Source organism: Melanostigma gelatinosum (assembly GCF_949748355.1).
Source record: "Melanostigma gelatinosum genome assembly, chromosome: 10".
NCBI lineage: Eukaryota > Metazoa > Chordata > Actinopteri > Perciformes > Zoarcidae > Melanostigma > Melanostigma gelatinosum.
The window spans coordinates 12899864-12924656 of NC_136643.1; the positions used below are offsets into that span (position 1 = coordinate 12899864).

At 40.5% G+C, this 24793-nt stretch overlaps 2 protein-coding genes across 3 annotated transcripts; one reads left to right on the forward strand and one right to left on the reverse strand.

Annotated features, from left to right (window-relative positions):
- Positions 1–10151: 10151 nt before the first annotated feature.
- Positions 10152–12581, forward strand: LOC306783428 (dynein light chain Tctex-type 3-like). 2 transcript variants are annotated; one of them, XM_079277068.1, is made up of 5 exons: positions 10152–10229; positions 11031–11075; positions 11174–11297; positions 11397–11474; positions 11827–12581. In XM_079277068.1, exons 1-5 carry the CDS (start codon positions 10203–10205, stop codon positions 11895–11897), a joined length of 345 nt encoding a protein of 114 aa, XP_079133194.1. In that variant the 5' UTR covers positions 10152–10202; the 3' UTR covers positions 11898–12581. The 2 variants fall into 2 exon arrangements, with proteins under 2 accessions (XP_079133194.1, XP_079133195.1); XM_079277069.1 differs by having other exon boundaries at positions 10187–10229; positions 11034–11075.
- A 351-nt stretch (positions 12582–12932) lies between these two features.
- On the reverse strand, positions 12933–20705 carry xk (X-linked Kx blood group (McLeod syndrome)). The gene is made up of 3 exons (XM_079277492.1): positions 20259–20705; positions 16239–16501; positions 12933–14962 (listed from the first exon to the last, which is right to left on the reverse strand). The coding sequence occupies exons 1-3, from the start codon at positions 20501–20503 to the stop codon at positions 14019–14021; spliced, it is 1452 nt and encodes a 483-aa protein (XP_079133618.1). The 5' UTR covers positions 20504–20705; the 3' UTR covers positions 12933–14018.
- Between the last annotated feature and the right edge of the window lie 4088 nt (positions 20706–24793).

Below are 24793 nucleotides of genomic sequence, written 5' to 3' on the forward strand. Positions count from 1 at the left end.
GCAAACAACTTGTGCATGATCCCGGTGTCCAACAACACTGTGTCGCACCGCATCGACGCTTTGTCCGAAGACATCCTGGCTACATTAGTCGGTCATTAATTGTAAATTAAATGTGATAATCTGCCTCTGAGCCTGTGCGTGTGTCCTCGCATCCGTATTGCTCTTTAAAAGTGACGCCTTGTGTCACTGAAAGTTATTGAAACTTTGTTGCAGTGTTTCAGGGCGTTTTCACACCTTCAGTTCGTTTGCTTTGTTCTGATTCAGGGATTAATATGATACAATGTTGCAGTTGCTCCTTTGTTCGGTTTGTGTTCACACTGCAACATTTAACAGCGGACTAAATCTTGTAAACAAATGCCACGCGCGAGCAAACTGTTCTCTCATTGGTCAGATTCTTATGCGGCTATGAAGGCTTAAAAGGCTCTGTTGCTTCTTTTTTTTTTTTTTATTAAGGGGGGGGGGGGTGCGCGAACCCGGTCGGGATGTAGAAGGGGGTGCGCGGCCTAAAAAGTTTGGGAACCGCTGCTTTAGAGTATAATGCGAAGACAGCCCCTTGCCAATATCTTACAATGTCAGTCTATAGGAAACTGAAAATATAGGAGCCTGGGAACATAGGAATGACCTCTTGACCTGGGGACCTAGATGACCTGTACACCTGTTATTTGTGATAACTGGATTAACTGAAAATATCCACATAATTCCAATGAAATTCTGAAGGCGAATCTAACGATTTCTAACAATTTCTGTGTGACAGGTTATGGAGGCACCATACACAAGCTTCTCCCATAACCAAGTCTAAGCATCACTGCAGTGTAAAGCAGGCCAATGTCTTCTGCCAGAAACAGCAGTGAAATGGTCCAGATTTCAAGACACAGTCTGCCTTCTACGCCACAGATCTGGCACTGTTTAGGCTTATGATGGAAACTGTGAGACAGTTCAAGTGAAGACAGTCTGGCTGTTGGATAAACATGCACATATTCAGAGTATCTGAAATCTCAAAAAAAAAAAAAAAAAGTCAGGAAACATATCTTGAAGGACCTCTGTCAGATATAATCACGAGATAAAACTAAGATATCAAGGACTGTGTGATCTTTTATGACATGCCTCTTTCAGGAAAACTTAACGCAGCAAAACCCTTTTTGTTTGTCAGCGTGTTAAAGATTCCCATGCATGAGCACTTAAAGAACAAGAGATGAGAGGTTTCTAGATCGAGGCTGGATCTCATTAACCCAGTTACAGTCGTGGCCTCTGCTGCTTCTTCACAGAGAAAAAGAGAGAGAGAGAGACGTTCGGGTTATAAACAGCTCCCTCTCCTTTCACCAACATGGCTGAATATTTCATAGCACTCATTCCTGTTTAACTGCTGCTTGCCTGTCACATTTGACTGTACTTTTTGATGCCCCTAGAGAGGGGAATCCTCTGAAAGTGCTTGTGTGTGTGGGTGCGTGTGTGTGTGTGTGAGTGTTACCATTCATCAGAGTGTAACACCTAAACTGCATGTGTAATTTAAAGCTGCAGTGGACACTAATGGATTATGATTATCTTTTAAGCTTAGCCCTGTGTCTGTTCAGTTTTATTACACTGTATGTGGGTAAATTAGAGTAGCTGGAACACAAAGGAGACAGATGGACAATGGAATTCAGTGTTCGGAGGACTGTTAAGTGTCTGGGCTGGCTGAGCCTCGAGGATGGATCGATGAATAAAGATGCTGCAGCAAAGACAAGCTGCTGTTTCAGGCAGATGGACTCCAGGTTAAGAGCAATATTGGATTTTTAAAAGGATGCATTAACAGCATCAAACCAAAGAAGCATGTACCGGTAGAAAGATCCACTTGTCAACCCTTTCTCACACTGATCAGAAGCCAGAAGAATTAATTTGCTGAGGAGCATGTTGGTGAGGGAATTTCAGGTGCTCATGACATCCATTCAAACACGTGTGAACTTGTGAAACCTCTGATAAAACAATTTCAGTTCAGTGTTCAAAGATGCTTCAGTAACTTGGACTTTGCAATTAGCTGCTTCCTTGGTAGCACTTTCTGATGAGGCACCATTTCTTAGGGCGTAATAAGGATGTATTCATGGACCCGTGGCGCACTAGGTTAAGAGGGTCGCCTGGGAACCGGAAGGTCAACGGTTCGATCCCCGACTGGGACGTGTCACGTGTCGAAGTGTACCTGAGCAATACACTGAACCCCCGGCTCCCCGAGCACCGATCAATGGCAGCCCACTGCTCCCTATATACAGGGATGGGTCAAATGCACTAGTCAAATCTCATGTATGTGTAAAAATGTATATGACAATAAAAATGGGTTCTTCTTCTTTCTAAAGATTGTAGGGGGATTAGTTTGAGCCATTAATAAGAACAATTTTAAGGTTTGCAAAGTTGGAAAATAAATTCCTTTGGCTGATGTTAAACAATGGTTGGTAATCTTTTTTTTTATAAATATTTATCATGTCGGCAAGTTATAAATGATAGTAAGTCATTAATTAAAAGAATATTTTTACAGTTTGGGAATATGCTTATTCACCTCTTTAGAATATCACTCCCGCATACAGCATTTTATACTGCAGATATATCGAGCATGTGTTTGTGACCTCCACCAAAGAGGATATGTTTTCGGTTCGGTCTGTTTGGCAGCAGAATTACAGAACGTTCTCGGGTGTAGCATGGGCCAACAAAGAACCAATTACATTTTGGAGCAGATCCAAATCCGATCAGATACACAAATTATTTTAACTTTTGCGAGATACGGCACAGTCGAGTGCCCTTCTAGTTGTAGATGCTTTATATATTTCGATCACTTTTTGAGGTGCTTGTGTTTTCTACTACTTTTGACCGCCTAGGAACCACAACACCAAGGCAAATGAAAATGAAAACCTACTTGGCCAGCCTGTTTCTGACTATATGGCCACCACCTCCAGTCGGTTAGCTTAGCTTAGTATTAAGAATAAAAAAGGGGGAAGCAGTTAGCTTGGCTCTTTCCAAAGGTACCCACCTACCAGCACCTCTAAAGATCAAATGAACATGTTGCTGTTTTATCGGAACAAATTTGCCTTTTTACAGATGGTCTGTGCCAGTTTCTTGACTGGGATCAGTAACTTCCTGTGGTCTCAGCTGGTTGCCGACAACAAAGACAAATTTGTAATTTCTAACTTTCCGAAAACCAAACCAAACCTTAACCATCGTGCTGTCACACCATAAAACAGATACATTTTTTCAACAGTGATTTGTATCAGTTTTGAACAAAAGCATTTTTTTTCTCGTTTAGTTTTAAGGATTTGTTATTTGGTCCAAATGTTCTGCAGGAAGTGTGAAGTGCTCTTACGAGCAGGTTCACAATACAATACATACAGTATGTTAGCACAACGTTAACTAGTGTTGGCACTTCAATGCCTGGAGGTACTGAAGGTACACTGCATGTTTACACGCTGAGCTCAGATGAATGAACCCGTCTTCTGGTCTTACAGTATGTACAGACACTGCGGGTGTTTCTCAATGTGTTCTCAAACTGTGTCTCAGTGATAAGAACCAACAGACATTTCAATGTGGACTTTGCCCTTTTCAACAAATGAAGGCACGGTGGACATTCTGCCGAAACAAATGATTAATGCTCAAGATTATGCGATTAAAATGTGCATGGCACTGAGGACTACATTTTAATCCGATGAGTCTCCACCTGTAATGACATCATAAAGTATGTTACCCGCTACCTGATGTTTTTAAGATCGCTCGGTTTGACCTGATGGAGAACAAAACGTCATCTAATGCCTTAAACATGGGATTCAGGTTCACAGGCTCCACCTTCATGCACTTTACCTTGTATTTGCGTTTATTGTCTCTCCATACATTTGACCCTCTCTAAGCCCCGCCCTCTGATGCTACACCGTCAAGCTGTCAGGGCTAGCGTTACCACTGTCACTAACTGTCACTAAGATTAGCTTTGTCATTGTTCGCATGCTAATGTTAACATTTAACTCAAAGGGACGCTGTGTCGAAGTTACTCACAGAGCTGCTACCATGGTTGTGGACTCTTGTTTCTCTTGTATTCACTGTTTTCAAATTTCTTCTTCAGACATTACGTTACAATATCATTACATATTTTATCAGTGCAAATACATTTGAATAATGAAATTGTTTTAAAAAAACTAATATAAATGCTAGGTCCAAGCTTTCTACTGCATATCACAGTTTCAACTGTACATCACCGTTGGTCGCTAAAAAGAAGGTCAGATAATTTGGAGCATCCACACATTTGCCTCATTGTCAGGCTCAAGTGTCCCATCATCCTATGACAGAGCGCCCACAGTGTATGGCATGTGTCCACATACACATTCGTGGTTTAAGAAGGGTGAAACAGAGGCATCGCTCCCTGACCAGCAATCTATTACTGAGTCATTCCTCTCAGCACTGCTTACAAATTACATTTCTGCTTTTTTAAGTGTTTTTTTGCTACCTCCCACATCTGCAGTGTTGGTGTGTGGACAGGCTTCCACTGATTGTCTCGCTGCGGCCGTGATTGAACGGGGATGAGCTGCATCTCTGAGGCCGCGTGAGGCTATATGCTGCATACCAAACGGGGTATGCACTAGAGAGCCACAGATAAAGAGAAGCATCAGTGAGTGGGAGGGAGGGAAACCCCGCACAACACGGCACTACAGAGATCTGAGTTATTGAATGCAGCAGCACAGACGAGCTTTGTTGCAGCAGCTCAGGTCATCAACGGAGTTAATCTTGTTATAATCATGCAGATTATAGTGGGTTTAATAGGCTAATATTCCACGTTTTAAAGGCAGCCATCATATGTACATCTCCATTACACGTGCCAAGTTCATTATTTGGGAGAATAGGGAGTGGACAGTATTTATGTGAGGGACCGGTGAGTTGCCAATAGTACTGCCATATAAAGACAGAAAGCAGAAAGCTGTCATGTTAGTGTAAGGGAATTTAAAGTTTTCAGGCTGGTCGGAAAATTAATATTAAGGCCTCCATGCAAATGTTGCAATGTTGTCTTTTTAGGCAACACAATACAAAAAAAATGCAGGACCTGCCAATAAAACGTGTTATTTTAGCTTTATTGTTCACTCTAAAATGGCCATTATGTGGTATTTCAGAAAAGGAATATAAAACTCAAAACCGTTTTCATTTGTGTATCATCAACTGAAACCGAGAATCGTTGTGTTTTCGTTAGCTTAGAATGAGCCCTTCATATCTACATAGGGGGTGCTTGCCGCAGAGTACAACACCTTGTTGTTGTTGTGCTGGTAAAGATGGCCTCTGAACCCTGTTACCACGGTTTAGCACTCTGCAGCTCATGTTACTGCAGCTTTGGAAAGGGAGGACATGATTGGAGGGATATTCAGTTGGTTGCAAACCAACACCCACTCCTCTAGATGCCACCAATTCCTACACACTGTCCCTTTAAGAAGTTGTTTTTCCATATATGTATATATATATTGACATCAATTTCATAAACTAATCTAGTCCTTCTATCTAATACATTTTCATATTTTATCTAGGTAGCTTAATCACAGCAAATCACAAGAATTTTAATAATTCTAACTTTGAATTCAGCATTCTGTGGACATTTTGAGCATTGCGCCATGCCAGGGGTAGCTCTTCCACATAGTTGGGGGCCATTGCTCTCCCCATAACAAAATGATGGCACTGCCAGCGCAGAGTGGCTTTACTGCTGATCATGTGTGGGCAGCTTACTGAACTGAGTTACTAAGATGTTGGTTTATTAAACTAGTAAATACTGTTTTAGCTTTTGCTCGATAAAGGCTACGTGACAAAATGCAATTCTTGTGTAATAATTACGTCACATTTGACATGCTGTTTTCATGGAAAATATACATTTATGGAGTATAATAATTAAAATCTTCTGTTTTGGTTTAAAAAATGATGGAGTTAAAAATACAGCATTTTGGTTTTGTAGGTCAGAGTACATCAGTCTGGCACCATGAGCTGCAGCCTGTCACAGAAATGTCTGCCATAATAACAAATACATGTGTGGCTGACTATATGTGCCTGCACACACATACACACACACAGACACAGACACTTCTACTATGTCTTGCCAGATCTTGGAGACGCAGACCTCTAATGTTGTGTGACTACACTCCCCAGGGCTTCTTTCTGCTCTGCTGGATGAGCTCTGGCTGCCAGCATGGAGAGAAATCAGGGAATCCCTTCGTTCCCTGGCTTCTCTCCTCCTTTATTCACCCATCTATTCTCCCTCCAGCAGCCTTGTGTGTGTGAGCTGTATAAAAGCTTGGTTATTAGTAGGGAGCCGCTCTCCCCGTGACAATGATAAAACAGCCCCAGCTGATGCAGCATCTACTGCTTATGGAGCCAATTTAAATGAACCAATTTAAGGAAGCGTCACTATGACAAATTACGTGGCGGCATGTTGTACGCAGCAAATACCCCCCCCCCCCCCCCCCCCTAAAAAAAACAGCAATGTAAAATTGGTGAGGGATTTGAAAATGTTTTTCTTTGTGGGAAAGCATATACTGTACAAACCTTCAAAAGGCTGCTTATTTTAACAGTATACATTCACTTACATGGCTTCGTAATGAACCCATGGATAATGTATGAACTCGTGTTATTTTAACTCATTAACACAACTGCTTTGTTTTAATTTACAGCTGTTTTTAGTCGTATATACAGCCTGATAGCTGAGCGAAAACACGAGCTAAATGTTGTCTGTGGCTACTTTGTCGTAAGTAATAAGTAAGTAGCCACTTATCCGCCAGTCTGACAGGTCTAGTAGCCGCTTTAATACGTTGAACTGGCCTTTTTAGACTACATTGGCTCCTTGAACTGGCCAATTAAAATGTAACACTTGCTGCCAAATAAGTGCAGTAAATCAGACTAAACCATGTAGTGGAATTAGTCCACTAGTCTCTAGTCCATGTTTTGACCTGAAATCAATCAAAAATGTTGAAATTTAGTGCTGAAACAAGTCGTATTTTTGGTAACTGAATAGTCATTTAGAGCAATAGATTATAAATATTTTGGGAAAAGCATCTTATTGGCTGTCGAGAGTTAAAGGAGAAGATTGATGCTGGCCGGATATGAGAGAATAGCGGTCGTTTCATATAATTGTCTGCAACAAATAAAATAGCTATTCCTTTAGGTCATTTATCAACTGTTGCTGGATCTGACTCAAACGTGATGATTTGCTGCTTTTCTCTCATTTATATCAGCGTAAATAAAGCGTCTTTCAGTCTGCTGTTCAGATGAAACGTGCAATTGTAAGTGTAATACTACATTATTTTCTGACATTAAAGATGAACCATTAATTGATTTAGAGCTGAAAGGGCTAATTGATTCATCAAATTGTCAATCATAAGACAATAATCAATTCATCTTTCAGTTGTTTCACTTGTTCCTGTAATAATCTAGCTGTTGAATGTTAGGATTTACTGCTTTTGTTTGTTTTATTTGACAGTAAACCATATATATGTTGTTTAACCTTGTGATTGTCTTTTTCGACTGTTTTCTGACATTTGATAGACTAAACGTTAAATCAAAAACATTATCAGAGTCATGGATGATGAGTTATAACCATCAGCCTTAATTTGATTGAACAAATAAACTAGTGGGCCCTACAACCGTAATGAAATGTATACATCCTTCCAGTATCCCAAACTGGATCTCACATCCCTGCTGTGAGAAGCATGCATCAAACACAAGCATAACACCAACTAATCTGAGGCTATGACGAATTGTAATGAGGAGTGTATACCGTACACGTCTCCAGACCTGGTGCACCTTCAGAAAACAGAGCAAGATATTCAGCCAGTCCTGCAGACATTAGGCAGCATCACTGTGAGTCTGCCACCTCTTCAGTAGCACCAGTCTTCCCTGAGAAGTCGAGGGATATCCTGGTGACTCCACATGAAACCACCACAGACAGGGTCCTCATTACTCAACAACTGACATGTTATAGGGCCATTAAGTTGATTTAAATCAAGTCACTCATACCCTCATGATCAATTGATCTAAATCACTGCCCACCATATCATGATATCATGGTGATGGGTCTCGAACCTCTCCGGACAGCAAGTTAATTAATGCAACACATTCTCAGCAGATTATGAAGTTGAGTTGACTTGGCTGCAGGTTAATCTACCGTCGAAACCAGCGGGAGGCAACAATAAACAAGAAAAGGAGCGTTTTGCTGCATTGCACCTGCCCAAACGCGCGTAACTTTAGGAAGTGGGGCTGTCTGGACTGACTGGTCTGTGACTAATCATCCAAGGTCGTGGTCGTGATGGTGGATAGACAGCCCCCCTCCGCAAAACAAGGAAAATACTCAAACAAAAAAGCATTAAAACTGGAGACGAGCAGGCAGCGGCTGACTGTGCCATATGTCAGAGGAAACACGGCGGTGTTGGGTGTCCCGGTGTGTTTCCGGTTGACCTGAGGAGCGGCGGTGTGTTACCTGGTGGCTGTCGACGAACCGGCACGGGAGCACGGCAGGCTGGGGGAGTCCGTCCCGGGATCAATGACCGTACGTTAGTGCGTCGGTGCGCCTCGGCACCGTCTGAAGGCTCATATCCACAGCCAGGGTGTTCCCGACAGGAGGGGGCGTGGTGTGTGTGTGTGTGTGTGAGAGAGAGAGAGAGAGAGAGAGAGAGAGAGAGAGAGAGAGAGAGAGAGAGAGAGAGAGAGAGAGAGAGAGAGAGAGAGAGAGAGAGAGAGAGAGAGTGTATGTTTGTGCGTGTGTGTGTGCGTGTGCGTCACGCAATCCTCACAAATAGGATTATTCCTGACAATGCGACAATTGTTTCTGCAAAAACTCAGACTCTGTTGTTTTAGGAAATACACTTAATGACCCAATTAAACTGGCCATTTTGGTGTATTTTCCTAGAGATTATAATTATATATTATGGACCATTGCCCTGCTGAGACCCTTTGGAGTCAGAATTGCAGTGGTTATGGGCAGAGCTCTGCTGCAGAGATGATTTAATGATGAACTACATGGGTTGGTCATCTACTTAACTTGAACAAATAGAGCTGTGAAAAAAGATGGACGGTAAAACGACCTTATTCCAGATGAACACAGCTTTTTAAAGCATTGAAAATAATCTGTTTATCTGTCCTTTTTTCAGTCAGTCTCTACATATTGATCTTTCATTGTGACCTCTTTGCTTTCTTTAATTTTCCACAACCATTGCTGTTTTATGTAATTTCCCGTGTTGCATGTTAATTACGTGGCAATAATGAATGAATATAATGATGTCCTGCATAACACATTTCATCTTCGTTAAAAGTATAATGTTTTATTTATATATTCTCTAGTTTGTCCAGAGATACAGATGATAAAACTGTATTTTAGGTATAACTCTGACAGCAGTCATGAATCCACTATGCCCATGTTAAAAAACTAAGGAATACAATAAAATACATTTCTCATGAAATGAGATTACAAATTATATTCATGGATTCAATAATTAAAAGCTTTATTATTGTAATTAGGGTATACAATGCATGACTGCACAATGAACTGTTGGTTAGTCGTAGCCCCCTCACACAGAAAAAATATATATATAAATATTCAAAATAATTTATTAATATACAATAAAATGGACAATGCTTTCAACAACCTATATACAAGTTGCACTAAATGAAGAAACACTAAATTATATTTACAATATAATATATGTGCAAAATATGTCATAAATTCAAATGTGGTTTATCAAAAATGATATTAAATCATATTTCACGTGTTTTTAAAAATGTAAATACTGAGTTAATGATTTGCTGTGTAGCCTATGTATGAACAATATTTAAAAAGTATGTGAATTACCAAATATTAAGAACATGATTTTAAATCATGTGAATACAGTGGAGGTCTGAGTTTAATTCATTGCTGTTTAAACCGGATTTATTTTAGAAACCTGACCTCCGGCTGCTCTGAACCTTCATCCTGATGAATGAAGACAGGTTTACAGTATTTATTTTCAATGAATGAGACGCCCTCCAATGTTGAGGCTGGTCTGGTGTTGGAGTGTCTGACTTCCACCAAAGTGAGGCGACATTGTAAAAACAGTCACCAGCTTCAGGAGGCGCAGACATGTCTTCTGTGTGCTCCTTGGCTCTAAAGCAGGAAGTAAACAGGAAGTAAACCGGAAGTAAACAGGAACAGCAACTGAGCCGGTGATAATAGCGAGAATACATCTGTGTGAGTAACGATGGAGGAATATAACTCTGGAGATGAGGTAAACCTATTTTGAATACCGTTTCATTGAACTATTTAAATCTCCGCCACTAAACACAAGAGAGACGTCTCAGATAGCTAACGTTAGCTAGACCAGCTAGCTTAATCAGTTAGCCGAAGCTAACGGTTGTTCCATCGAGGTGTGGTCACTGTCAACATCTTTACATTTATAATGTAAACACATTATTATCATCAGAAAAACCAAGTTGTTATGATTTTACATAGATAATATATAAAGAAAAAAACACAACATAATGAAAATATTCCTACTTTTCTTGTTTTAATGAAAATATCGCATTATGTTGTTTAAAGTTACCTATTGGAAAACTCACTGAAGAAAACTTAGATTACAAATATAAGATGCACATATTTATTATTCATTAAAGTTATTGAAATTGACATGCAAACATTTCTTCTTAGAATGAATGTACGTGATTTGCTTGATAATGACATAAATCTCTACTCGTATTTTTTAAAACTCCCCTTTGCACTTGGTTCACACCACACAACATTCATTTGGCAGTGGCTTCTTATAAGTGCATTCAAACTCATTAATTGTTACAAATGTACACTTGTTAATGTTTGTAATGCTCCTTTGGATAAAATCAGATTGAGAATAAATGACTTGCTGTTGACATGAATGTAAACTATGTGAAATCATTCAACTTTTAAAATACCACCTGCTGTGTCATACACAGATTGGCCATCATATAGAAAGATTCAGTCTATAGGGTGGTTTGAAATAAAACACCAACGATGGCACCAACTAACAAAGTTTTCCATTCTTTTTGACGTTTGACAGCAGGCTGTCTTCAATGCTGATGAGGTCAATATCTCGGTTAAAGAGGTACATTTTCACATCTGGAAACATTGACACATATTCTATTGTGAATCAACTATTTAATGTGATGACAGTGTACATGACTCTCTCTCTCTTGGTCTCAGTGTATCGAAGGTGTTATTGGTGGAACAGAGTACAACCAGAATAAAGTGAACCAGTGGACGGCCAGTATAGTTGAGCACTCTCTGACTCACCTGGTGAAGCAAGGACGTCCATTCAAATACATAGGTGAACACTATATACAATACCATGAGACCTCAGGACGTGATGTTAACATGTGACCCATAAACATCTGACTGAGTAAGACTGCTGTCTGATGTTTTGCAGTAAACTGTGCGATCATGCAGAAGAGTGGCGCCGGTCTCCACACAGCCAACTCCTGCTACTGGGACACAGCCACTGATGGTGAGAGATGCTTTATAATTAGAGCTCGTATCATTTTAAAATGAGTTCCATACCCGGTGCCAATGTGGTACCTGAGTTTCACTCCAGCTAAAGTGTTGAGCTGTGATACCTAGCCCTTATTTTAATCTTTTACTAGAGATAAATTGTCAACACCAATTTGAGCGCATTACAGATATATTGGCATCAGCATTTACGGCCAGTAAGGAACATCATTTCTGTACAGATGTACCAATGTGACTGTATGCTTGAGGTCTTTTTTCTTTTTAAAGGTAAAATGTAAGTAATCTAAGTGCATGGTGGTCACAGTACTGCTGCTGCTGTGTAATTTCTCCTGCTTGTTTGTGTCTTTCAGGAAGCTGCACAATCAGGTGGGAGAATCGCACCATGTACTGTGTGGTCAGTGTGTTTGCTGTGGTGCTGTGAGCTGCTCTCTCTCTCCCTCTGGACACCATCATGTCTGACGCTTGAAATGGCACCGTGACCAAGAAGCCCTGAAGATCCTCTGATGTTTCCCTCTGTGTGTGCTACTAACTTATTTCTCCCCCACGGGGCTTGAACGACGTAACGCTAGAATAAGAGCTGTGGTTTGTGAGTTAACAGCCTGCGTTCGTTTGAGAAAAAATGTTGCTTTTGTAGGGACCAAGGACAGAATGCAACCATGAAGCAGTGCTTTGGTTGTAACATGCGACTGTACGCTAAAGTAGTTTCTCTCCAAAATGTTGTAATCTGTGCATAATGTAAATCTTGATTAATCTGAAGCCGTGCTAGCAGCAAAGCTCTGATAAATACCTGCAAAACAAACTGTTTTTAAAGATAAGATGGTGAACATGGTAAACTTTATACCTGCTAAACATCAACATGTTAGCATGCTGACGTTAGCCTTTAGCCTCAGAGAGCTGCTAGCATGGCTGGAGAGACTCTTAGTCTTCGTTTCTCTTTCAGTACATTCCCAAATAAGTTTCTGTCGTTTGTATGTTTGTTATTGTGTTTTAGTAGCTAACTGACTACTTGTCTGAAGTGTCTCTGCATAAATGTTTTGATTAGTCTGTAAGCGCAGATATGAGCGTTTGTATTTCCAGGATGATGGAGTTTAATAGTCAGAATGACAAATGCACTTTCTCTGTAGAAATCCTTATTTCTCCTGTAAAACAGAGTTCATGAAGGCTGTTTCATGAAGAAGTTTATTGGAACGACTCCAGTGTCATTAAATGTGTTAACAATCCACTTTTTTTTTTCTTCATCTGAGTGAGTGTTAATCTCTTCAAACCAGAATGTGATTTGAACATCTCAAAGGAGACAAATGTTACTATTTTTCAGTTTGGGTGTTTGCCCACTAGAGGTCAGCACATGGCAATATGTGCAGTAACAGCTTCTCAGCCACCCCACCCCCCCCCCCCCCCCCCAAAAAAACTGACAATTTTTCACATATAAATATAAATTTATTTTTCAGTAGGATTTTAGGCCTTTTTTATTTTGCTCTGTTTGCAAATGTTCAATAGATTTCTTTTTTTTTGGCATCTTATTTGTACAAAAACCGGAGCATTCATTTGATGCCCGAGGCTGTCGTCCCTCTGCAGATACATTGCAGAAAGGAGTCGTGGCAAAAACAAACACTGACATTCTCTCTCTCATACACAATTATACATTAAGGGTTAAAAAAAAGCTGAAATACTTGATGCAATTCCAAACATTTTCAGTTAGATATAATAAATTTCAGTGTGCACTTTGTGTAAATATTCTAACTAATGAGACACACAGATTAAGAGCCGGCAGACATAACAAGCAGGAATTAGAAAAAATGCAAATACATCTAAAAGCATTTCACGTCACTGCGACTGTTGCTGCTCAACTGTTAAAACAAAGCCACTTAAATCCTTTTTTGTAAACGTGCAAAAACATTACGCCTGGAGGAGTCCGTGCTTTACAGTGAATTGCGTTTGGTGATCGAAACTGGCTCTGTAAATAATGTGTGGAGATTCACATCTCGTCGTCAAGCACAAATACATCACAGAAGCAGCGAGTATTAACGATAAAGCTCTTATCAAGGAGTAAAAAAAAGCTGATTGCTTGCAGCCATAAAACTACAGGGAGTTTCAGAAAAAACAAAACAACCCCGTACAAAAAAGCTCCGCCATCCTGCAGAAGTTCATCTGAGGCTCCACACATGCACACCTCCATGCCAAACAGAGATACTAAATACAATCAATTCAAATGCATGGCGCCGTGTGATCAGTCATGCAGCATATAGGTGGACACACTAAAAACTACTATAGAAGTAATGGTTTTATTTATAGGCCTAATAAAGGCTGGTTTGGATTTTTGGCTGATGAGACGGGTGAGCACCACTCTCTGCTTCCAACTAATGTTCAGTGTACCTCTCCAGTTAAGGACACATGTGCTTCATGTAGGATATATGGACAGTGGTGGAAAACAGAGTAGAGATGGATATATGTCGAGGATTCAAAGTGTGAACTCAACTGGCGGAGTGATTCATGTGGCACTTCGAGGGTGTGATGACTATCGGCCGCTCCTCTGGATGGCACGTCAAACAGTTGTGATGCTTTGAGCGTTGCAGTGTGCGCTGTGGTTAATGTCACCGTTGATTCCACCACTTATATTATTGCCTGTTTCGACAGCATTTTCATAGATTGTATCACTGAGCATGTCATACGACGTTTCATTCGGCATGTCGTCCGTGGTGTCGCTGGCTGTGTCGTGGGCTCCGTCATTGGCCGACTCTGTGCTTGCGGCGGGTCTGGGCGACTTTCCCATCGGCCTGTTCGGTGGGGAAGCAGAATTGCACATGAGACAGAGGAGAGAGGAGCAGTTCCAGAAGCCCCGGGTCATGCTGGAGGAGAAGAGCCTCCGACACGGATGACAGAACTGGTAGAAGACCAGCATGAAGAAGATGGCGAATGCGTAGGCGACCAGCAGCTGCAGCACCAGCAGCGGGGCACAGAAGAACTTGTAGAAGTCAGTTTTATTGATGTACCACAGCAGAAGCAGCGAGGCGTTCTCCACGAAACGAAACATGTAGTACACGGCCATGCGATACCAGTTCTGGGACTTATTGATGAGGTCCGGGTCGTTGAGTTTCACCTGCACAGCTGACCAGCAGAACATGTTGATGCCCGCGTAGAGGAAGGTGAGCAGGCAAAGCACGATGGTGGTTCCCACCCTGGTCAAAGTTTTCTCGATATTCTCAGGGAACGGGGAGTGGCTCTGCCAGAACAGGATCCACGGGTAGAGGAAGAAAACCAGGAAGTTGAGCAGAACCACAGGCAGGACCCAGAGCTGCAGCACAGAGCTGAACAGAACCAGAACCACCACGCGAGTGGCGATCTCGAAGCTCCTCCATAGGAATATGCACAGATAAGCCATGGGGCGGACGTCCACTTCATAGTCATCATATTTGATCTTAATGGCCAGGATGTTGCAGCGCAGCGCTCCATACACAATGGACAGGAGGGAGATCACCATCAGCGTGCCTGACATTGAAAAGGAGAGACAGATATATGAGGACACCAGCAAGTATATTCTCTGGAGTCCAGGTTGATTTTGGTTCATTGAAAAATTATCATTTTGTGTTTGTTTAGCAGCTTTAAAACAATAAATATCATGCAGGTTTTTTGCTGAAAATATTCTGACTTCTCATATCGTCAATCTAACAAAGTATAAAGCTATCAGGAACCCATAATCCATGGAAAAATGACACGTAAAATATTGTTTCTCTTATTATACATACATATTTCTATATTGGAGTAGTGTGGTGTCCATGTTATGGTCTCCAGACATAATGAAAGCCCCACATCAGCACTTTCAACTAGTTTTCTCAGCTCATCTCGACAAGATGTATGAATAATATTCAAGCAGCTTTTGCTTGCTGTAATCTTTCCTCCTGTTTTTGCTTCCAGAGTGAGTGATGGGGGACGAAATCTAAAATAAATACATTCCAAAGATTACCTGAAGTTAATATAAGGGCTTCGTCTTGGGTTATGAAATCGATCCGTCTTTTTAGGACAAAATCACCTCTTTCTAGGTTTCTCTGTGAAGAGCATAGCAACAACAATAACAATAAAAGATGGGATTTGGTACTAAAAAGACTTTAGATAAACTTTGGACTTTTTGTCCAGAGCAAGACAGTGGATTTTGTCCCCCATCACTGACACTGAAAACACATGAATGGATCTTTTAATTGCCAGTATGAAGAGGATGGATGATTACAGCGAGGAAAACCTGTTTCAATGTACATTTGGGAATTTGTGAACCACTCCTTTAGAAGACCCTGAAGCTCCCATTCACCAAAGTCAGGCTGTTAAATCGGTAAGCGTGAAATAGAAGTGTCAGACGGTCGGGAGCAGAGGAAATAAGATGTATGTATTAATAACATATTTTATGTTGTCCTAACTCGAAGACCAGATGTCCTAGTTTGACTTTGTGTGAACCTTTAATAAATCTCTCTGAGGAATAGAAATACTGGCTCCCACAAGGAGTTGGACAGCCAGATCTGCACCATACTGGCAGAGAGAATCACTATTTCCCCTCCTCTGTATCAGAGAGGAGGTTGCATAACACCACTTTGACTCATGAAAACACCATCCTCTTATATCCAATATGGCACTTTGCTGATCGGCCCACATCACGGTGGAGCTGTTGACCGGCGAGGAGGGATTAAGGGGACACGTGACCACATAAATCAAAGAGTGGAACACACTTAAAGTGCATGTACCCCCTCCTCCTCCTCCTCCTCCTCCTCCTCCTCACCTCGTCCGATGGAGACCCCCTGCTGCAGGACGCAGATGTAGAGCTGCAGGGTGAGCTGGGGGGCAGATCCCAGGAAGGCCTGAATGACAGAGGTGCGGGCGAAGGCTGCTCGGTGTGTGAACAGTTTCCCCTCCGCCTGCCCCACCTGCCGCTCCACCGCCTCAGACTGACCCCCGCGAGGCATCTGCTTCTTCCTGGTGATGCTGACATACGGCTCCTCCACACGGCCCACACTGCCATAGATGCAGAAGGCCTCCAGACACCTGCAGGATCAACGACAGCAGAAGACCATGAAGAGCATAGCAGCATAAAAATAGCAGGCACTAGTTACATCTAATTTAAATTAGGAGGGAAAAGTTGATAAATAGATGTTAAAAATCCAAAATATATTGAATTTAAAAAAAAATAATAATGTGACGCAAATTCACATTAACACAGCAAATCAAAACATACAAAACCAGACAAAGTGAAAGAAACAATACTCTAGTCTCAGTAGTGCTTTGAGCTGAATGCTAACATGCTCCCTCCACAATGCTAACTTGCTGATGTTAACAGGTATAATGTTACCTTAGTGTAGCATGTTGGCATGCTAACATTAGCTATTAGCTACACTTAGCACTAAACTAAACACAAGGTAGAGCTGAGGCTGTCACCAAAATAACTCTAATTCATCCAGAGGGACATAACACAATAGCACACATGCAATAGTAGCTCAGATTCACACTTATTCAATATGTTTCATGACATTTCAGCACAGTGTGATGAATGCAATTTTGCTGAAGGTTCTGTTCATACTCAGATTGGATTCTGATCCCCCTGCTGATCATTTTTCAGTATACCAGAGCTACTGACCTCACTGAGTGTTCACATTATTAACATTTGAAAAGAAAACATCTGAAATAGCTTCAGTGCAGCTTCAACCAAATGATTTGTCATCAATCATCCAGCTTGAAAGAATCAGGTTGGTTCTGATGAAAATGTGGTTCCCTTTAATGGCTTCTGGGGAGGATGCCTTACCAACTCTAAAGAGGGCGGCTTTTTAAGGAAAGGACGATTGGTGGTTTACTGGGCAGGGTTGTGCTTTTTATTGCTTATTTATTTCCAGCCTTTCTTTGGCTATTCTTAATCAATCATGTGTTCTCGCGAGTCTTCTTCTCCTTGTTAGGGTTATCCTTATTCTATAGAACTGGTTTTACTTTTGAACATTTTAAACTATCGAGGGCTGCAAGTATAAGGCAAATTTGAATGATTTTCAAAAATGAATTCATGAATGAATGAATCTATTAAATTTCCCGGAGCACAACAGTCCAAAAATACTCACATCTGCATCATGAGACAAATTACATTTGTACTAAATAAACGATTTAAACTTATAATTGGCTCGCAAAACTGTTGCAAATAGTTTTTCTCTCAATCTACTCATCATTTCAACTCCCAGCGCCTTTCAACTGTGATACATTTCAACACTAACAAGGCTACAATACAAGGCCCATAAAACCCCTTTGTTTCAACACTTGCTCAGTCAGGCCAGAGATGATTTTAACATGTAATAATCATCATCAATGTCTTTTGGTGTTACACAAGCATTGAGCTCTCTGTTATTGTGGATGTGGTTGGATGTGGATATGTATTATAAGCTGCTTCGAGGTAGTGTAAACAGGTCATAATACATCTCTAATATCAGTTTATGTTGCTGTGAAAACTTCTCCTTCAAACAACTGGATTTACTCAAGTGTCTCACCAACACTACATTTTCGAGATTACATGCGAACACATCATGATAACGTTATAATTTACCTTCGCCCAATACTCCCTGAACAGAGCCTGAACGCATCATAATGTAACTGTTGTTGTTACACATATTGTTTATTAAGTAACATTATCAGAAATCGGTGACAGCACAAATGGCAATGTCCTGATTGCATATTTTACTGAATGTTGAACAACTCTGTTGTTTTCAACAGCAGCAGGCAGCTGTTTTCACCTAAAAAGCCCTAAAAACCCCACTGTGTACTTCCTGCTCTATGTTTAGAGTTGTGAAAGTAGAAATGATCACACAATATATACACATACGAGTAATTAATAAGGTTTTTAAGATAAGAAGCTGGAATGAAGGAAATAAAACCATCAGTTGAGTGTTTTCAACCCTGACAGCAGTGTCACTGCTGGTATGATACAAAATAATTAGCTTATGATATGAGAAGTGTTGTTTGTTGAGGAAGTGCAGCGAGTAGAGACGGACATTTCCCTCCCTGGTTGTGTTGTCAGAGATAAGGAGCCGGCAGCCGCTGTGTGCTATTCTTAGATGCGCTCTTCACTGAGGAAAGATGTAAAAGTCTGAACAGTAATCATCCGAACACACTCACATTCACAGGGGCCACGGCAGGGGAGTCAACATGTTGGAGAGGCGTCTGTTCAACTGGTCGAACAGAGATAAACATAAAATATGGATGTTTCTGGGTCGTCATAAATATAACCTTCTCCTCTCTGTCAGTGGCTAAGTTTATGTGCTCAAGCTGAAGGCTTACTCAGTGCTGACAAACCAGAACTGTTGTTTTTCAATTATTCAATTGCTTTTTTGTCCGAGCAACAATCAAAATACTCAATTTATATTGATCTAAAGAAGATAATAGCAGCACACTTTACATGTGAAGAGCTGAAAGTAATGAGTAATTACCTTAAATAATCAATGAGCAAAGAAATGTTTGTTTTCTGTTGATTGATGAATCGTTTAATTTAACTGTAGTACATAAGAATCTACCATTTTAATCTATAAAATGTCCCAAAATAGAAATAATTTGCTAAAGCTCAATTTGATACATTAAAACAGGCTGTTTTGTCCACAAAACATTAACATTTGAGAATCTTGAAGTAAGGGATTTTAAGATGTTTTGCTTAAAAAGCAACTAAACATCTATTAGAACGATGCATTGATAGTGACAGCATCCAAGGAGTCTACTCAGTGCATTAAAAGGTTCAAATGAGAAATGGAGTTTCTTTTTTTATGGACCTAAAACAGTGTCTGTTTTATATTTCAGCAATGGCTTACAAACAGGTTTATTTTAGAAAGGAAAAAGCTGTCTGCACACTGAATTAAGATATTTTTGGTATATATTTTTTACTTTTTATTTTACACTGTGTTTTATAATGTTTATGTAACCGTTAGGTTGTGGTGCCATGTGCAAACACTCAAATGGCAAAAATGTGTTTCCATGCAGCGAACTATTTTTTTTAATCTGTCCAAGATGAAGCTTTTACATCTCTTTTTGTCTAACAGCCCCAAACTCGAAGAGGTTCAGTTTACTTTCATAGAAAACAAAGAAAAGCAGCAAATCCTCACATTTAAGAAGCTAAAATAATCAAATGTTTATTCGATTACCAAAATGGACATGCTGATCGATTGAGCTCTACTTTCTCTGTTAGGAGATGAATGGGTTTTCGCAGTCGTTTCTCCTGCTGTTTGCATATTTGACAACATTGTCGCGCGGCATGTCTTGACAGCAGGGAGGTTTCTCTACATGCAGGATCAGGCAGATGGTCCCTCCGGGTCAGGGCTTACACTGAGCAGGCCTGTTATGACCTATGTGTTTAAAGGCTCCTCCATCATTGTGTAACATGTATGTCAGCTTCTTCTTCTTCATGTGATTTAATGTCCCGTCAGACAGAGCGGTGATGAATAAATCAGAGCGAGCTGAACGTCATCAACCAGTAAAACAGGAGCTCTTAGTGAAAGGAGCCCATAGACAAGGGTATGGAACATATCGATAAGCATATTGATCAGCTGTTCATATGTGAACTCAATAGCACATTTACTGCAGCCAGCTGGAGACAATGAAAACAACAGCATGTGCGCAATGCATTCATCAAACCACCCATAAGCAGCTTAAGTGCAAACCTCCCCGTGGACGCGACACATACAGGCGTTTATCGCGTGACATGGTGATTAGAGAGCACCACTGGAATCCAGGGCTTCTTCATGATGGCCAACCTTCGGTGGGAGGTAAACGAGCCAGCACTGACCTGACTATGGGTCCGAGCTGCAGGATGTGCAGCAGCAGGACGAGCGGTCTGTCCCTGCTCAGGTCCCGGTGGATGAAGGTGAGAGTCAGCTGCACGAGCACGGACGGTACGAGCGTGAAGAGGAGCGTGAGCCCCTGCCAGATTTGGTCTCCGGCAGAGCGGTACGTTGAGCTGAGGTAGAGCGCCGCCGTGGTCTCGGCCGTGAACAGAGACACCGACACAAAGATGGAACTGGGGAGTCGCATCCTCACTCACTCCGCCATTTGGGGAATGCGTCTTCGCCCGCCGGAAGGGACGGCGTTGCTTCGGGCTCCAGCTGCCGCCGCAGCTCATTTGCGATTTTTAAGGCAGGCGAGATGTTTTCACGGCAAAGTGTTGTCCCAGTGATAGTCTATGGGGGGCGCAAGAGGCGCTGCGGTGTCCGGAGTGCGCTGTGTGCTCGCGAGAAGCGCCTGTCAGTGAGAAGAGACCCCCTGCAGACAGTGGTGTCGTTAAGAGTTTTTTGAGACCATGGGCGTCATAGTAGCCTCTACTCATCATAGAAGTTGGGCGAGAGATGAGAGCGGTCGTCCTGTATTTACAGCGTCGGTAGTTCGATTCCCAAACGTATCATATATCCAACAGTGACACATATACTTCAAGTACAGTGTAAGTCATTTCCTAATCCGATTTACAACAACTTGATTTTTTATCTTGATAGAAGAGAACAAATAATAAAAAAGAGGAAGAGCAGAAATGAATATATTCACCAGACAATTGTTAATTTATACGCTTACTGATTATATTGGTCATATAGTATCAGCAGGCATATTTAATATCACTCTGGTGAGTTTATATGTAATAAGTAATAATCTGTACATACAAATCATTTATCTCAGGAATTATTCGAGAGATTTGATTTTCTAAACATAGTTATACCCTTTGAACCTTTTATTAAACATGTCTCATATTTGAGTTGTTTTGATCAACTATTGATATGTATTATGTAATGAGGTGGGGGTTTTATTTCATTTTTGATATTATACTTTGAATCATAGCTTACATAGATTGTTTATTCTGTGGTGTTTTGTTACCACATTTGCTTCATATGCTGCATGTTCTTGTGCTGCTTTTATGTTTTGGTCAGCAAAACAATGTTGCACTCTATAGTTGTATTATATTGTAAACTATTAGTGTAGTTCTATTTTCTCTTACCTAGATACATGAATTCTGGTAGATATACTGTATTTTATATATTTTTTTAAATCCAAGATAAGATGTGCTGTATATGTGAGATTTCATTGATAAGATGATGTTTTCTTCTTTCTCTGCTGTGTCAAAATGCAATTAGACTGTACAAAAAAATTAATAAAACATATAAATCACAATGAAATAGAGTAATGTAAGTTTATTGTCAGAGATGTACTAATTTACGTTTTAAAGATAATGCTTTTTATATAAATCACATGATGTATTGTCATTTTGTGAGACTTTGAATGCAGTTAAATATGATGATGTTCCATTGAAAACAAAAAAACGTTTTTGTTCATCTGGGAATGATGAACAAAAACATCTGGGGATGATATCCAAAACTCTGACCAAAGCATTTTGAGTTTCCATGGTCAATCCTTTTTTTTTTACTCTGAGAGATGTCATCATATCCAAATGATAGCAATTAGTTTTTAAGGCAAAAGTCATAACAAATTACACATATTGAACAATTCAAAGAGCCCCATACAGTTCCACCACAGTTTGACTTCTCCCCCTCTGATCACAGTTCAACCCCAGTTATTTATGTGTGCTTCTTCTTCAATCCAGCTCTTGAAGGATATCTGAGTGAGGGAGCGTTGTCTGTTCAGGTCAGTGAACAGAGTAATCCGGGCTCCATTCACACAAAGACACGAAACAGATGACTCCGGCCGGTCCGGCTCCAGGAGACGACTGCAGGAGACGGACCAGGAAACAAACAGTCCCCGACAGGCCTCCAAACAGATTGTAGACTTTCATCACAGAGCAGGAGCCTGTTTTAAACTCCTCAGTGAAGAGGACCTAAAATATCACGCCAATCCATCCAATATTTGATGAGATATTTTAGTTTTATAATCTTATGGTAGTGCGAGAAGATCACCAAAATCAGGTGATCACAAAAGTCATAGGATTCATCTACTGGGGACCATGAATGTCTGAACAAAATGTCCTGTCATCCATGTCGTGGTAGTTGAGATATCTTGATACTGCCATCCCCAGAGCCACCGAGTTAGTGTGGGGAGGGTTTCACTGACCTCATTACATCAGTATTTCTAAAATCCAGAATACAGCCCTGTGGTAAACAGTAGCCTCTAAACATGGCGCATGTATTTCGGGCTGCCTGTGTCCCTACAAGTGCAACCAATTTCTCCAGAAAACTAAACTATCAACTCATTCTTATTCACTCGGCTTTCTGTTCAGCATCTTGACCACCAGGTGGCGCCAGAAGTCAAGGACAGCTCGCTGCTGTCCATGGTGCTGAAGGAAAAGTTACAAATGGTCGTTAATGTTCATTTTTATGAACATTAAATACCATGTTTGTTAAACAAATACACACTTAATATTTTTATGTATAATTGTTTAGTTGTAGCCCTTTAACTCGTAAGCATTTAAGTACATTCACTGAAGTACTGTACTTGAGGATACATTTAATCCAGTATTTTCCTCTTCTACCACTTTATAATTGCACTCCATATGGAAATGTTGTACTTTTTATCTACTACATTTATCTGACAGCTGTAGTTCATTTTAAGATTGAAATATAACACATTGATAAAGATTAAACCGCCGATTATTAGTAGGCTACTATGACGCCCATGGTCTCAGAGGTCAAATTATCCATTAATATTCAGTACTTTTACTTTTGGTACTTTTACTTTGATACTTTAAGTACATTACACACAACCAAAACACACAAAAATCTCATAGAATAAAACATGATTCATCACTCCATTTAAAACCACCAAACACATGAAATATTCAGATGTATCACAGGTAACAGGTATCAGCCGTGTTCACTTTAATAACTTCAAAGATGATTAAAGCGGTTATCTGAGTCGAGTTTGTGTCACATTTTAAATTGAAATACGTTTTTATTCAAGAGATAAAAAAGAGGATGAATGCCAAGGGAAGATATGAATTGTGGAAGCAAAGGTCATCTTATGAATATAGAACTCATTTCATTTTTGACCATTTAAAAAAACAGAAATGCAAATTGAACAAAGACTTTTCTGTTTCTTTTCAAATGGAAGACATGGAGGGTGACAATAATGAAGAGAGGGAGGTGGCGACGAGGTCGTCTTGAGATGAAGGGAGAACAGAAGATGCAGTTGCATTCAGAGTTGTGAGAAACATAATTTGGTTCAACGTGGTCCATCTACATAATACTTGAAATAGCAGGCAGCTTTCAGAGTGCATGTGTTCCTGTTGGTGAGTTCACATAAAAGCATGTATCAAGTCCGAGCAGCCATTTTACTTTGATGGCCGTTTTTCTCAGAAGTTAAACACAGTTGGGGTGGAAACACTTTTGAGGATTACCAACTCTGCAGCCATTTTGTTCTTTGAAATCACATTGGGCAACAGAAAAGTCTGGAAAATCGAATTGGTTTAAGTCGTGCTTAGAGAAGCATATTTTCAACCGTGTTTTCTGATGCTTTGATACAGGAAAACTCAATTAGCATTCATATTAGAAAATTATTTTGAGCCCAATTGGCGCCATCTGATGCACCAACAAACATGTCTCCAGTGTGAAGCACCATCTGTCTTTTTCTGGACATTTTCAACATGAAAACATAAGGGTTTAACATAGTCACATGTATGACAATAATATTAATAATGTGCAATTTACAGAACTGCGGTGTAAACTTGTTTTGTATCGTCTTCACCATGAATATGTTGATATTTATGTTCCATTGATCTTCGTCATTTTCATGAGAGGGTTTTGTGATTGTGAACTTTAAGCTGTTCAAAATAAATAAAAAAATGATCTGGATTGATTTGAATCACAGTGGAAAATCTGTGTCTCTGCTGCTTTTCTCTCAGCAGAGTGAAACACTGCTGCATATCTGACCTTTAAACATGGAGCAACACGTGAAGTGAATGGAGCTCAAATGTGAGCTATTATATTCTTTGAATTATGAATTGTATTGCATTAGACCTTCTCTTTGTATTTAACCTGCACCCTCAGTATAAACCCACTGTGAACCGTGGCTTCAAAGAAAATGTCAACATCCATATTGTCTAATCTAATGTGTCCTCTGTTTTCAACACCTTCAGAGGTCGCTTTGTACAAGATGAACGTCTTTGTGACAGGTACAGCGTGTGTCCGCTGACTTTAGACGCGAGCAGCAGGAAGTCCATCAACATACACACACACACACACACACACACACACACACACACACACACACACACGCACACAAACAAACACACAGAATCCCAACATGTATCCATCTTTCAGAACTTCTGCTGAAGGCCGAGGCTTTTCTTTGACGTTTAGGTGAAAGACACGTCAAGTTAAATCAGATCAA

What these genes read in the sequence shown, in the direction of transcription:
- LOC306783428 (XM_079277068.1), top strand. Translation starts at nt 10,203, where the DNA reads ATGGAGGAATATAACTCTGGAGATGAG. An exon ending in ACGTCCATTCAAATACATAG is followed by an intron (nt 11,298 to 11,396) that starts GTGAACACTATA and finishes GATGTTTTGCAG; the next exon opens with TAAACTGTGCGATCATGCAG. An exon ending in CTGGGACACAGCCACTGATG is followed by an intron (nt 11,475 to 11,826) that starts GTGAGAGATGCT and finishes TGTGTCTTTCAG; the next exon opens with GAAGCTGCACAATCAGGTGG.
- xk (XM_079277492.1), bottom strand. Translation starts at nt 20,503, where the DNA reads ATGCGACTCCCCAGTTCCATCTTTGTGTCGGTGTCTCTGTTCACGGCC. An exon ending in CAGCTCGGACCCATAGTCAG is followed by an intron (nt 16,502 to 20,258) that starts GTCAGTGCTGGC and finishes TTGATCCTGCAG; the next exon opens with GTGTCTGGAGGCCTTCTGCA. An exon ending in GGGGGTCTCCATCGGACGAG is followed by an intron (nt 14,963 to 16,238) that starts GTGAGGAGGAGG and finishes TTTCAATGTCAG; the next exon opens with GCACGCTGATGGTGATCTCC.